Genomic DNA, 14,032 nt, shown 5'->3' with positions numbered 1-14,032 from the left:
TGACGACTATGAGGAAACTCTTTTACTCCAGTCAGAGTGAGACAATTTTCTTTCACTTAATTCAGTTTAATTTTTTTTTTTACATTAGGTGGAGTAATAAATGACTTGAAGATTTAATTTTCAAACAAACAAAAATGTTGCAAAATTCAAAGAATAAAAATTTGAATTAACACAAAATGGAAAATCTAGTTCAGGCTAAGCGAAATCATTTATTTCAATACTACTCTCAACAAAAGTTTAAAAAAAAAATCAACAAAAAATGTTAAAAAAAAAAATAAGAAAATTGAAAAGAAAGGAAAGAATATTTTAAATAAAATAATTTATACTTATTAAAGCTTTTCGAATACATAGAAATTAATACTCAGATATTATTCTAAATAGTTTTCTACGCGACGTGTATAAAATTCGAAAAACATTACCCGGCTAGACTGAAGTTTACTGACATTTTCCTTACATAGGGGAGAGCGGGGCTAATTGTGACAGTTTGGAATTTTCAAATGGCAATTTCTCCCAAGTTATTAATCGGAAGCACCTGAAAAAATTATGATAAGAAGTCCTATCTACCCTCAATAGTTGACTGTAGTTTGGAGATTATCCGATGAATAGTTTAGGAATAAAAAAATAAACAAATTTTGAGGCCTCCGAAAATACGTTTTGCGTGTTGAGAAAAACTCATTTTCCAACACTTTTCTTTTAGCGATTTTCCAATCTTACCGCCTTTCCCACAAGCTAGGTCAATGCAGAAAACGTTGCCAAGGTGTATTTTGCACTAACTTTTAATGATTTTTCTACACATTTGTGCAAATCAACACACGTCGAGTGGGGCTAAATTTGTCACCAATGTAAATCATATGGAACGTCAAAATATTGACATGTTTTCTAACCTTTTTGTTGCAAAATGTAGGGGTTGAGAAAATTCCAAAATTCTGTGTTTTAGTGGATAGAAAAGTGAAATTCCTTGCTGTGGATGAACAAGTGAAGAGTTCGGTTAGTAGCTACAACTAATCTCTCAGGTGGAAAATCTTTGGAAATGTCGGAAAATTCCATCTACTTAATTACCCCCGCCGGTGACAATACTTGTCGATGGATTCTTAAAAAAGTCAGAAGCGGAAGGGTTCATGAAAAGCTCGAAAACTCATATTTCCCGTGGAGATAGAGAAAAGCGGTCTGAGACAAAGTTGTAGGCAAGGAAATTTCTTATGAGAATGACTTATAGAGGAAAATTTCTTGCCACGTGGGAATCCTGTAAATAGTGTTTTATCCAAATTGACACAAATAGCCCCGCCCTAATGTTTGAGTTTTTACAATTCGTGGATTTTTCTAGGTTTCTTGTTCTGCACGTTCTGATGATTTTTTGTGATAGCACATGAAAGAATTTTCTGGTTTCTTATGTTCCAAAAAACCCCGAAGACCTTAGGGAGGGGTGGGAGTTTAAAAAAACTCCCACCAATTGTTGGGATGTTACCTTAAAATATATGATGAATTAATTAGTTGTTCCTCCGGCTCGATGAAAGCCCCGGAGGATGATGAGATCTCCGGATTTGGCGCCAATTTGTGTGGGAACAAATGGGTCCGGATGTGGTGCACTTTGGAGAAGCACTTCCAAGAGGGGACAACAATTAAAACTTAGGGAAGTTCTCCTTAAACTCTAACTTTATTTAACTTAAATTAGGTCTGCAAGATTTTTCTTTGTCCGCACTCTTGGGTGATTTTTGCTCTTCTTTTTTTTTTTTTTTCAAAGGACCACAGAAGAAGGCGAGGTGATTCGCCGAAAGCTCTGGTAAAAATTGTGTTTCTCTCGGATTGACACGGACCCTTGACGCCCCCGGAGAGAGCACCTCAGCTCCCACCAAAAAAAAAGCTAAACTAACCACGTCAAGAAAACAACCATCAAGTTTAAAAAAAATGTTCCACAAAACGTTTTTTATACTTTAATTCTGAACTAGAAACAAGTAGAAAAAAATTATTATGGCAAAATAATTAGTAAATACTTGTCAGTTGGGTAATAGATAATTCGATTTGTCAACCGGGTAATTATTTACAATATGTACTACTTTCTGACAATTTTTTACACGAATAAAAATAATAACTCTTATTAATGGACATCTTGAGACGTCCAGTTGTCCAATATGTGTTTATAAAAAATCTTTGAAGAATATTCTTTTTTTCCAATAAAATAGATAATTTTCCATACCAAATTAATTTCTCAAATTACATTTTCTATTTGAACGTTCATGACTTTTTGGAACATTTTTCCGGGCATGTAACTGAAGTGATCACCACGGGCTCTGGGACAAGACTGAATTATATTTCATACTCATAGCGGCACTAGGCCAATCGATACATTTCATTTTTCCCCCCATTTAGAATTTCATGCACTAATTCAAAAAAATAGAAATTAAAATAGAAAATATTCAACCCTTAGAATTTTAGTGTCTTTCGCAGCCTTTCGCTCCTTCGTATTACGGGCGTGCCCTGCGTCTCCCGCTTCCTTCTTCGTCGGCATGTTGGCTGCGGTGGGGCCTCTGGAGGCGTCTTAAATTCTTCATCGGAGGCCTCAGGGGATCCACTCGGTGACGCGCGCGGCTGGGGAGATGTTGCTGCCGCTGTTGCAATAGGGACTCTTCTGACATACGGTTTTATCTGATCGGCGTGAGCTTTCTTTAAGGTTCCCTGCAAATCTAGGATGAAAACCGTCTTGCTGAGCTGCTTCTCAATTTTACCTCGCGTCCACCGCCGTCCCAGGGCGTCAAAATACCAAATCTCCTGATTCACCTGCAAGGGCTGCATGGGTTTCTTCTTAGCGCCTGCCATCATCTGAGTTTTCTCCGGGTGATCTGAGCTTAAATTCTTCTTCGACTTCCGGACTACCTTCCTCTCCTTCTCATTCTCCTTCTCATTCTCCCTCTCATTCCCCAACAGGGATAAATGTGTCCTCACTTTATGATTGAATATTAGGCTGTTTGGATCCACACCAGTGATCGTCGAGGGGGTATTATTAAACCTGAATAAAAAGAAGGATATTTTGTTTGTCACAGACATTTTCTTTTTTTCCTCATCCATCACAAACTTCTTCAATGACTTCTTCACCGTTTGTACGGCTCTCTCAGCCGCCCCGTTGGACATGGGGTGATAGGGTGGAGAAGTTACGTGAAGGATTCGATTGGCAGAGCAAAATTGAGCAAATTCTTTAGATTGAAAAGGGCTGCCATTATCGGAAACCAATTTCTTGGGTAGCCCAAAAATTGCAAAGTTGCTCTGCAGGGCTTCTATTGTTGACCAAACATCCGACTTTTTAAGGTACTTCACGTCAATAAATTTAGAAAAATCGTCAACAATTATGAGGAAAATCATGCTGTTCCAAAAGAAAAAATCAATGTGAATTCTTTCGTAAGGATACGACGTGTCTGTCCATCGGGTCAAAGACACATTGCGGGGTTTGGGGGCTATGATTTGGCATGCTTCGCACATCCTGACCGTTTGCTCTATGTGAGCCTCAATATCTGGCCACCACACACATCCCCTCGCAATAGATTTCATGCGAACAACACCGTCGTGACCTTCGTGAATCAATTTTAAAACTTTCTCACGCAAATTCTTGGGAACAACAACCCTATGTCCGAGATAAACAACACCATTGTCCACGGAAAAAGCATTCTTAAATTTGTCATACTTCTTGAAACTCCCTTCACGGTTAAGAATATGCTGCGGTGGAAATCCATCTGCTATATATTGCATCAATTTAACAATCTCAGGATCCTTCGCGGATTCCTCTCTAATATCATTCTCATCTAATGCAATGTCACCAGATACACCTACAAAATCAACAATTGTCTCATTCACTCCAGTCGATTCACTCAACGGAAAACGTGACAAAAAATCTGCATTCCCATTGTGAACGCCCTTTCTGTACACTACCTTAAGATCATACATACTGAGAAAAATCGCCCAGCGCTGAATTCGCGCAGCCGCGACAACTGATACCTTGCGCTGACCGCCAAAAAGTTCTCTCAGGCTCTGATGGTCCGTATAAACCGTAACAGGACGTCCGTAGATGTATAAATGGAATTTCTTAACAGCAAAGACTAACGCTAAAGCTTCGCGTTCCACTATAGAATAATTACGTTCACCACTATTCAGTGTCGATGAGACCATAGCGACAGGACGTTCTTCTCCATTTATCAAATGACTCAAAACAGCACCTATCCCTTCACCACTAGCATCTATTGAGATAATAAGAGGCAAATCTGGACTATAATGAGTCAAAAGACTACTTTCTGAAAGCCACGTTTTACTATCGCGAAATACATTCTCCATTTCATCTGTCCACACAAAGGGCACATCATTCTTGAGCAACGTGTACAGCGGAGCCAAACGACTGGATAAATTCTTCACGAATTTCCCGTAATAATTCAAAAGGCCCAAATATGCTTTTAAAGACGTCACGTCCCATGGTCTCTTGGCTTTGGCTATCTCCTCCAGCTTACACTTCATTGGTTTCACACCTTCTCCGCTCAAAACATGGCCTAAGAATTCTACTTCTTGTTTATAGAAAATGCACTTCGCCCTATTGGCCTTCACATTGAATTCATCTAGTCGCTTCATCACCTTTAAGACGTTCTCATGACACTCCTCCAACGTACTACCGCCAATAATAATGTCATCAATATATGCCGCGGTCATCGTTAACCCTTGAAGGATACTATCGATCGTTCTTTGGAAAATAGCAGGAGATGAAGAGAGACCGAAAATTAATCGCGTATACTGGAATAACCCTAAATGCGTATTTATAGTTAAATATTTGCGACACTCTGGAATAATTTCCAGTTGCTGATACGCACCTGTAAGGTCAATAATTGTGAAAAATTTAGCCCCTCTAATTTTGTTAAAGATCTCCTGGAGTGTTGGCAGTGGGTAGTGTGTCACCTGAATGAATTTGTTTACTGTCACGCTACAATCTACACACACCCTTAAGGCTCCATTCTTTTTCGGTACAACGACGATTGGGCTTGCCCAGTCGGAAAATTCAACTCTCACCAACACACCCGCCTTGACCAATCTATGAATCTCTTCGGCTACTTTGTCGCGAATTCCATATGGCACCGAATATGGCTTGTGGAATACCGGTACACAATCATTCCTCAAAACAATCACTGCTTTGTGGTCTTTAATGACGGTCTCTTCAGAATGATTAAACACATTGCCAAATTTCTCTAAAATGTACTCTTCTCCGTGCCCCTGTTGCACTGGATTAATCCCAAAAATCCCTCTCTTTTTCACAAATGCTTCGCGCCACTGTGGGAATAATCGCTCAAGCCAATTTCTCCCACAAAGTGGAATAAAAACTTTTGGGCTTGAAAAAACAACCAAAGGCATATTATTGAACTCTTTCGGCATCCCGTTTACTTTCGCGACAAAAGAAATATTGATAACACCCAAAATACAGAGACTTTCTCCCGTCACTACATTTAAATTAAACGAACATTTTTGCAGCTGTTGCTGAGCAAAAAATTTGCGATAAAACCTCTCATGAATACAACTAACACACGCGCCTGTGTCAATTTCAAATTGCATTTTTACTTTGCCGGAATCTACCACTAAATATTGAGCTTTAGGGGGACTACTTAAGGAATTACAATTAAGTTCTGTACTCACGGTATTGATGTTCTCCTCCAGGAGTAGATCCTCCTCCTGAATGTCCATGCATAAGTAGTCGTCTCCCTCTTCCGACTTCAGAAGTTCCTCCTCAATTACCTCCTCGTAGGTGGGCACATCCAGTGGCTTCTCCTTCTTCACGGCGTTCAGAAACATCGATGAAATTGTTCCCGGAAGCTGATCATCACCCTCTGAGTCTTCCTCTTCTGCATGATTCATCCGACGCTTCCTCTTCTCCGGGCAATTTACCGCATAGTGTGAGCCCCATTGTTGGCAAAAATAGCACTGCACTCTCTTTTTGGCACCATCGGGGTACCGTTTGCGCTTTGTAAACCCCTGCTGACCTTTCTGCTTGTGCTTATGAATTTTGCCCATTGGACTTTGCACTCGGCGATGCACTTTGCCCCGATTTTTGATGAAGCTCACCCCCGCTGCAGTCTCTGATCCGGCTACTACATCCAGGCTAGCCCGCGTCGCCTCTGCAGCCATCGCCAATCTCACGGTCTCATCAAAATCTCTATCCGCGGACACCAACTTCTCACGTATTCTTTCACTGGACATCCCCATGATGAGTCGGTCGCGGAGCGCCCGTTGGAGAAAATCCCCAAACGCGCAAGTTTCTGCCAGCTGCTGGAGCTCAATAATATAGTCCCTTATGGACTCTCCAGGCAGCTGGTTTCTTCTGTAAAACTTGCAACACTCAGCCACCACGCTCAACTTGGGCGCATACTTCTCCCTCAGCTTGCCCACCAAATCACTATAGGGCTTATCATTGACCGAGGCAGGCTGAATAGCTCCTTTCAGGACTTTATAGGCTTCTGCTGTCAATTTGTCCTGAAAAAGTTGACTCTTCAGCGCGTCCTGGCGAATTCCATTCATTCTGAAAAAGTTTTCCAGTCGCTCTATGAAGACGTCAAAGTCCTCCCCCGGGATGTACTTATCCACACCCCCAATGAGCGCACGCGAGCCTAACAGCTCTGCCACTGAATCCACATTTTGTGCCGACGTTCCCGTGGCCATCTTCTTCACAATTCACAATGCAATAATGCAATTCCTTCCCGGAAAAACTCTCAACCTCTCGCTGAGGAACAAAGAAGACAAAGAAAGAAAAAAAAATGTCACAAAAAAATGAGGTTATGTCGTCCCCTCACAACCACTCAATTTTCCTGAATTTTCCCCCGATGAACTTTCCCAGTTCACCCACCTTCACAGAGGCTCTTGGAAAACTCGCAGGAAAAGAGACACACAAAAAAAAAATTTTTTTCTTTCAACTCACCAAAATTCCTTCCTGCGTCGCCAAAATGAAGTGATCACCACGGGCTCTGGGACAAGACTGAATTATATTTCATACTCATAGCGGCACTAGGCCAATCGATACATTTCAGTAACACGCATAAATCTATCAGTTTGATTTTATCGGAATATTAAAAAGAAATTCTGTGTGTATAGATGTTCTTAAATTGCTGCCACGTTCAACCTTAGAGATCAATCGCTTAGTGAGAATATCCTCGCGCAATAAAAGAGAATCCACCGATTTATGTGAGAGAGTTCATTCCTTTTCTCCTCCATTAATTTTGGTTTTTTTCCCCAATTTATTGCGCGTGGTGTAACCAACTCGCAAGGTGGCCGAGAGGAAAAGTAAAAAAAAAAATGCGCGCGTACTGAAAGTCATCCGTGAAGAGAGATTAATTTTCAAAAGGAAATGGAGAAAATCGTAAAATTTTCTTTGCTAACAAAATCGAAGGCAAAAATGCGGTCGAAATTTTTATTATTATTTTGAAAAGAAAAAAAAATGATAAAACTGATAGATTTTCCTCAATGTTGCTTCTCCTGCAGACTATAATATTGCTTCTCAAGGGCAGTGACACTTTTTCTTACCACACTACACGTGCTATATACATAGGTAATGATATTGTATGCTCTTGGTTTAATATGCTGGGTGTGTTGGGCATGTAATAAAATTTTCTCGCCCCTTTAGCATTGAATGGCAAAGTCTTGGTCCAGTTAATTTTGGTGTTGTGCCTTGGTGGTGCTTCTTATGAAGCCGGAGCGGTCATGATTTTCACGAGTGGTTGGTGATGATGTGAAAATAAACAGGAACTCCGATGGTATGATGTGTTAAGGAGTCATAAATCAATTTGGACTTCCACTTTATCCATTATTTTGCCTTCACGATGGGATTGTTTTCGCCCCGTACGGCGCATATCCAGATTTTCCACAAACTTCCACACCTATGAGTCAATCCTTACGGCATACCAATGATTTTATTTGCATTGCAATCGTTATAAATGTCTGTCAATTGCAGACAAATATTTATTTCCACAAAATACGTAGAAGAGCCGCGCCATTACAATACACCTTGAAACACATTATCAATCGCCACGATGCACAAGAGAGGAGCTCAAGGTGCTGTGCTGCCAAAATCAGATACCGCATCCCCACAGATGATTATTATGAGTTGCTCAATTGCCAATAAATACCTTCCTCTTTGCAATTTTATTTATTTTCTCAAATATGCGAAATTTCTTAGCTCACAGGATGAGTTAATAGAGATGTCCTCATCTCTCAACTCCTCACGAAGATGATACAAGAAATTCCAACTGCTGCGTACACCCACCCCCCCACCTCTCGTCATTTTATCTTTCTCAATGCACCCCCGTGGTGAAGAACAAACAAAATAAATGTTATTTCATAAATAGAGAGCAAAAAAAAAAGAGTTTTATGAGGTACAGTCATCGAAGAATAATGTCAAGTCCAGATGTATCGTATCGCGATTTCTTTTTGCACACACAAAAGCTACGGGAAAACCGCAGGATTTCAATTTAACAATGGAAATTGAAAGATGCAATTTGCTCCCTTTTAACTCCGCATCACAGAGAGAGAGGTATTAAAGTGGTTTTCGCGGAAAAGTTTAAGATGGGAGGAAAGTCATAACAATTCATACAAACTTTAATCATCATTCATGCATCTTCTGTGGAAGACAATTGAGAGTCAATTTGGCGGAATAACTGGTGAAATAAGTTCAAAGGGGCCTTGATATTTTATTAAGGATTAATTATTGAAGAAAAATCCGTGGAAAACCAATGAAATTTATTTGTTTGTAATTCAGAAACTTCAATCAGAATTCTTCTGAATTTATCAATGAAAATATTCGAAAGTTTCTTTAGGGGAAATTTGAAAGGTCCTGGCAGACGAAAATCAATCCAATTGCCCCCCGATTATTTAATGAAAAGATGTTTTTTATGATTTTATTGACTTCATATTCTGATTCCAAGAAATTCTTATTAGAAGGGAAATTCTTTAGAAATATTTTCCTTGGAGAGTAGTGCATAAAAAAAATAAAATTCTGAGTAAAATGAAGACATTTCTACGATTTTTTTAACAAGCTGAGCATAAAAATCAATTAAAAATTGTCCTGAGTAAAAACTTTAATAAAGCTTAAAGGAGTTTATTCGTTTTTGTATAGGAAAACTCGTTATTCGTAAAATCAATCAGAAAATAAATAATCATGTATGAGAGAATCAAAAAGAAAAATAAATCCACGAAAAGACTTCCCATTTTCTGCTGGAATAAGCTGGGAAAATCCGGCAAATATTTGCTCAAAAATGCAAGCAATGACGTCACATATTCTTTAGTTTCTCTCAATACACGAAACATTAAAGTTTCTTATCAAAATTCAACAACGAAACATTAGTAAGGTATTTATGCTCAATGCTAAAACATAGAATAGTGACGACATTGTTTGGATTTCTAAAGAAAACTTTACCGCCTTTTCCCATCTGATTTTAGTGGAAAATGGGAGTTTTCTTTGGGAGATTTCTTATTCTTTTTTAAGCCTAAGTGAATCCCGATAATTTCTTAGGATGAAAGATTCTTAATAGAAAAACGAATAAACTCATTCCGTCGACGTTTCGATTTTGCCATCAAATAGTCAAAATTCAAATAACATTTTAGGCAATTTTCACATATAAATTATCTTAAGTTCTTGAGTCGAAGAAAAGAATTTACTAGAATTATGATAAATTCATTATTCTACGAAGATCCGCTTAGACTCACATCTCAAGAGAATTTGCAAGAATTTATTATTTCCATTTAGAAGAAAATTCGACGCCACTTAAGTACCTTCTGTGAATGATTGATGTTAATAAGACTGCTGTACATGAGCATGAATGAAAAGCGCGCTGTGTGGGGAAAATTTCTTAGGATTTGGGTGTTTATTTGCACAATTATCCATGAGAGAGATACACGCACAAAAGAATCAATATTCATGTCATTTTCCATTGGTCACAATATTTGAGAAAATAATAAAAAGTTTAAAAGGCAGACTGGCGCTATTTTCTTGTACACACACATTGCCCCCCACCCTCTTGGCGCGATTTGTGGGTGGAGGAGGTGAAAAACTATACAAATTTCCATCGAAATGACTGGCACATCATCGCCAGCAGTGTAAACACTGCGAAATATCCACTAAACTGCGCGACCCTGAATATCAATTAAATTTCAATAATTTCTCTTTTTTTGTGCGAGCCATTCATCAAGTCTTGGGGTTTGCAGTGCGAACGACTTTGAGGTGGTTCTTTGAACTTTTAGGCGTGTTGTGTGCGCGGGAAAAGTAAAGGCGGAAAATCCATCAAAATCTTGTGCCAGAGAAGTCGGAGAAAGACGATGACCTGGCAGAAAAAGGGAATTCCCTCATAGCTTCATAGACGAAATGGATGGGATTTTGTGAGGATTTTTTTCTACTCTCTGGGGTTCCTCAACTTTGGGGGTTTTTTTGTGGGTTGAAGATGGGATCAGAGGAACGTCTCTATATCCCTCCGCCTCTTCGTATTGGGGTAGGCATTTGATGAGAATGCAGAAAACAATCATAAAAATAGATTGTGGGAAAACCACAGAGGAATATTGACGACCCAGGAAGGGAAAAAACACATTTAATGATGAAGAATTTTTCACAAAAGTTTATTCAACCCCTTTTTTATAGCAATGTTTATGTCAATATTTCAGAAAATTCATAATAATCTTTAGTATTGAATCTTTGGTGTCGCAATTCTCTCAATTCCTCTTTCCCTTCACGTGGAAATCAATCATTGAGTGCCGTCAGCAGAAAAGGTCAATAAAATTCTTTGTGGATGCCGGAGAGGGTGCTTTAGACACCTGAGTTCTCCCTTATCCATTCGCGAATCACGGCTGATTTTGCATAAACACCCGGATGTCCTGCCAAGGCACAATCAGCACCTGGGAAGAAAAAGACGGAAAGCAATGTAAATGTTGTTAGTAAATGTTTAATGTCCTCCAGCTAGGGACGAATAGGTATTACATGGCAGAGATTGTTAATTGGAAAATGAGAAAACTTTTGAGGACACTCGCTTCTGTGTCTATGAATATTCATGAAATCTTGTTTATTGAGTTCCTTGTTGAGGGCTCAATATTTCCTGGAAAACAGGAAGAAATTTTCCTGCCTGAACAAAGAAGAAAAATTAATCTTTTCACCATTTCACTGCACTAGGAAAATTCTTGAAGGGGTGGGTGGAAGTTTCGAGAAGAACATGGAGGTATCGCATTTCCCGATTGATTAAAATTCTTAAAGAATCTTTTTAAAGCTCGATGAAAATTAAACTCAGATTTTCCCATTTTATATTTAGTATTCTTGGAAAAAGCTATTTGTGGCTTTTGAGTGCATAAAAATAGCATAAAATACTTGTTTCTTAAAAAGAAATTAAATGAATTTGGGTAAAAGAAGAGCCTTAGAATTTTTTGTGCAAAATTTTAAGAATTTCGGTTGAAAATTTGACTTTTCTAGACAATTCTTAAAATAGGAAAAAAAATCCTAAATATATCTGAGGCTTAACTAACTCTGTGTGGCGTCAATGAACTTCATTCAATTCTATGTATTTTAGAATTCTAAAAATTCTCCCCTCGGGAAAATCGTCCCTTTTAAATTAAATCCAAAAAATGAAGGAAATAGCAGAAAATAAAAATTCTCTCAACTCACCCCATGAAACAACCCCCACATGACGACCATCGCAGATGAGTGGGCCACCGGAATCCCCGAAACAGGCATCCTTCCCGCCGTCCATGTGCCCAGCACACACCATGTGCTCATTGTAGATGTCACCGAACTTGGAGTAAGCCTTACGGCAAACTTCCGGATCCAGGATGAATACATCCACCGCCCTGAGGCTGTCATTTGATTCGGTGTAGTCTCGTGTCTCTCCCCAACCGGATACGGTACAGCGGCTGTTAAGTGCGACGGGTTCCCACAGTTCAGACAAATGTATTGGCTGCTTCTTCTCGTTGAACTCAATGGGCTCTTTGAGTTTGAGTAGGGCGAAATCCATGTTGACGGTGTCACGATCGTAGTCTGGGTGATTTATTACCTCGTGCACATTAAATACCTCCCCACCGGATGCATGATGAGTGGAGCCCACCCTCACGCTGAAGTGCTTGTCCTTTCCACCCCTGATTTATATTTTTTGGAGGGAAAATCGTCAATTAGTTTTATTTTTTAGCTATTTTTTGAGACAAAAATGTGCGATGAAAAAAAGGAATTTCCTCATGATTCTTACTTTGTGCAATGAGCAGCTGTTAGGAGCCATTTTTTGGAGATTATGGAAGCACCACAGAGGAAGCGATTGCGGTACATAAGAGCCGCCTGGAAGGGGCGCTTCTCAATTTCCACAGCATACCCACCCACAATCTTACCATCTCCCACCACTTGACCATCCTTCGGTGCTGCTGGTGACGCAATCACAGCACAAACAAAAAGGACTTGGAGTGCAAATGCCAGAAAAAATTCCATCCTGCTGTTATTTTTTTTTTTCAAATATCTCGTTGTGATTATGCAATAGATTCACAGCACCTGATTTTTATTCTTCCACCTGAGAAGACTCGTCACACTGATGCTCATTCCGGGAGTTTCCTCCTCTTTTTATACACATTTTTACCTCATGGTCTTCACCACTGTGGTTTTGTGACCTGCCTCTCTCGCGCCAGATAAGGGTCCCTCGGAAATGCAAGTATTTTCGCGTGTGAACAAACAGATGAATGGAAAAAAATAAATTCGCACTTTTCAATGCTCTTTCAGTTGGATAGAAAATATGAATTACTGGGGAATTAATGCCAAGTTCACCCTGATAAGGGGAAAAAATTCTCCGTAAATGATGAAGATGATAACGTCTTGGCACGCAAAATATTTTTGATTGTTCCCCTCCGAGATACCTTGACTCGGGTCTTTCTCATAATACATACGTGATGAACAACCCGGCGTCTCCACTGTGGCACTGCAAAAGTCATAAAACACCCCGCACATTGCACATGAAAACACATTGACATACCTCGCCGGGGGAATGCCATGCAATGTTCCAAAATTTTAATAATTTTCATTCAAGTTGATCCACAAGTGCAAAAACTAAAATGGGTAATTGGGGCACCAGCCACACTACAGAGAAATTCACAACAAAAATGTCTCCGGTGAAATGTTTGCAAAATTTAGTCAAGGATAGAATGAAAGCAAAAAAAAAAAGAAAGAAAGATTAATTCAAGTCCGCCTAAGAAGAGTTTCACATTCTTCTCCATTGATTTAGTTGCATCCTCTCCACGGTAGCATACCTAATAAATTCACGTACGCACCATGTTCTCGCATATATATACATTCGCATATGCTTATTGTAAATACCCAAGATATATATGCCTGAAAATTAATCCTCATGTCCCGAAATTGGGTCAGGAGAGTTGAGCTAGTGTGTGGTTGCGCGCGTAACGTGAATAGAAAATGATCAAAAGACTATTTATTTTTGCATTGGAGCAAAATGCATTTGAAATATATAAATTTTTATTTTAAATTTAATTTCACCTACATTTTCTATTGGTATTTTATCTCTCTCCAATGACAGGCGGTGCATTCCAATAAAATATAAGTAATTACTTCACCAAATCACCAGGCGCCCCCATTTCCGCATTTTGTACAAAACAGACGCCAATGATTACGACACGACATGGTTTTTTTTTCTCTCACTACATTCCCTCTCCCCCCTTACACTCACTCAGGGTTCTCGGTGACCTTTTCACCCTGATAGGCAAGCTGTGAGACGGGCACATGGGGTGTGGGGTTGATTGCAATTTAATATTTAATTAAATTGTTACATAATTCGCGAGAGTTTTATCATTGAAAATGGGGATTGTGGGGTTAGGGATGCGGAGAAATTGAGTATTTGATTGAAGGTAACTCCACCACAGAGCTGTATCCTTGCTGTCAATACAAGGAATTCCCTTCAATTCAGCTTGAAATGTTAAGAAGATGCTGAAAAAGCTGCCAGAAACATAATTTGATAGGGAAAAAGGTCGATATATTTGATTTATATTTATCCTCTTTTATAAA

At 39.2% G+C, this 14,032-nt stretch overlaps 2 protein-coding genes across 3 annotated transcripts; both read right to left on the bottom strand.

The window, feature by feature from the left end:
• Positions 1 to 2,287: 2,287 nt before the first annotated feature.
• On the bottom strand, positions 2,288 to 7,007 carry LOC129788630 (uncharacterized protein K02A2.6-like). Of its 2 annotated transcripts, XM_055824854.1 has the most exons (3): positions 6,932 to 7,007; positions 5,656 to 6,736; positions 2,889 to 3,004 (listed from the first exon to the last, which is right to left on the bottom strand). In XM_055824854.1, exons 2-3 carry the CDS (start codon positions 6,673 to 6,675, stop codon positions 2,999 to 3,001), a joined length of 1,026 nt encoding a protein of 341 aa, XP_055680829.1. In that variant the 5' UTR covers positions 6,676 to 6,736; positions 6,932 to 7,007; the 3' UTR covers positions 2,889 to 2,998. The 2 variants fall into 2 exon arrangements, with proteins under 2 accessions (XP_055680828.1, XP_055680829.1); XM_055824853.1 differs by having other exon boundaries at positions 2,288 to 6,736.
• Positions 7,008 to 10,801: 3,794 nt separating this feature from the next.
• Positions 10,802 to 12,454, bottom strand: LOC129788356 (trypsin-1-like). The gene is made up of 3 exons (XM_055824324.1): positions 12,222 to 12,454; positions 11,648 to 12,114; positions 10,802 to 10,890 (listed from the first exon to the last, which is right to left on the bottom strand). The coding sequence occupies exons 1-3, from the start codon at positions 12,452 to 12,454 to the stop codon at positions 10,802 to 10,804; spliced, it is 789 nt and encodes a 262-aa protein (XP_055680299.1).
• Positions 12,455 to 14,032: the final 1,578 nt, after the last annotated feature.

Source organism: Lutzomyia longipalpis, chromosome 2 (assembly GCF_024334085.1).
Source record: "Lutzomyia longipalpis isolate SR_M1_2022 chromosome 2, ASM2433408v1".
Taxonomy (NCBI): Eukaryota; Metazoa; Arthropoda; class Insecta; order Diptera; family Psychodidae; genus Lutzomyia; species Lutzomyia longipalpis.
Note: the sequence above shows the minus strand (reverse complement) of the source record. Positions and strands in the feature narration are given on the sequence as shown.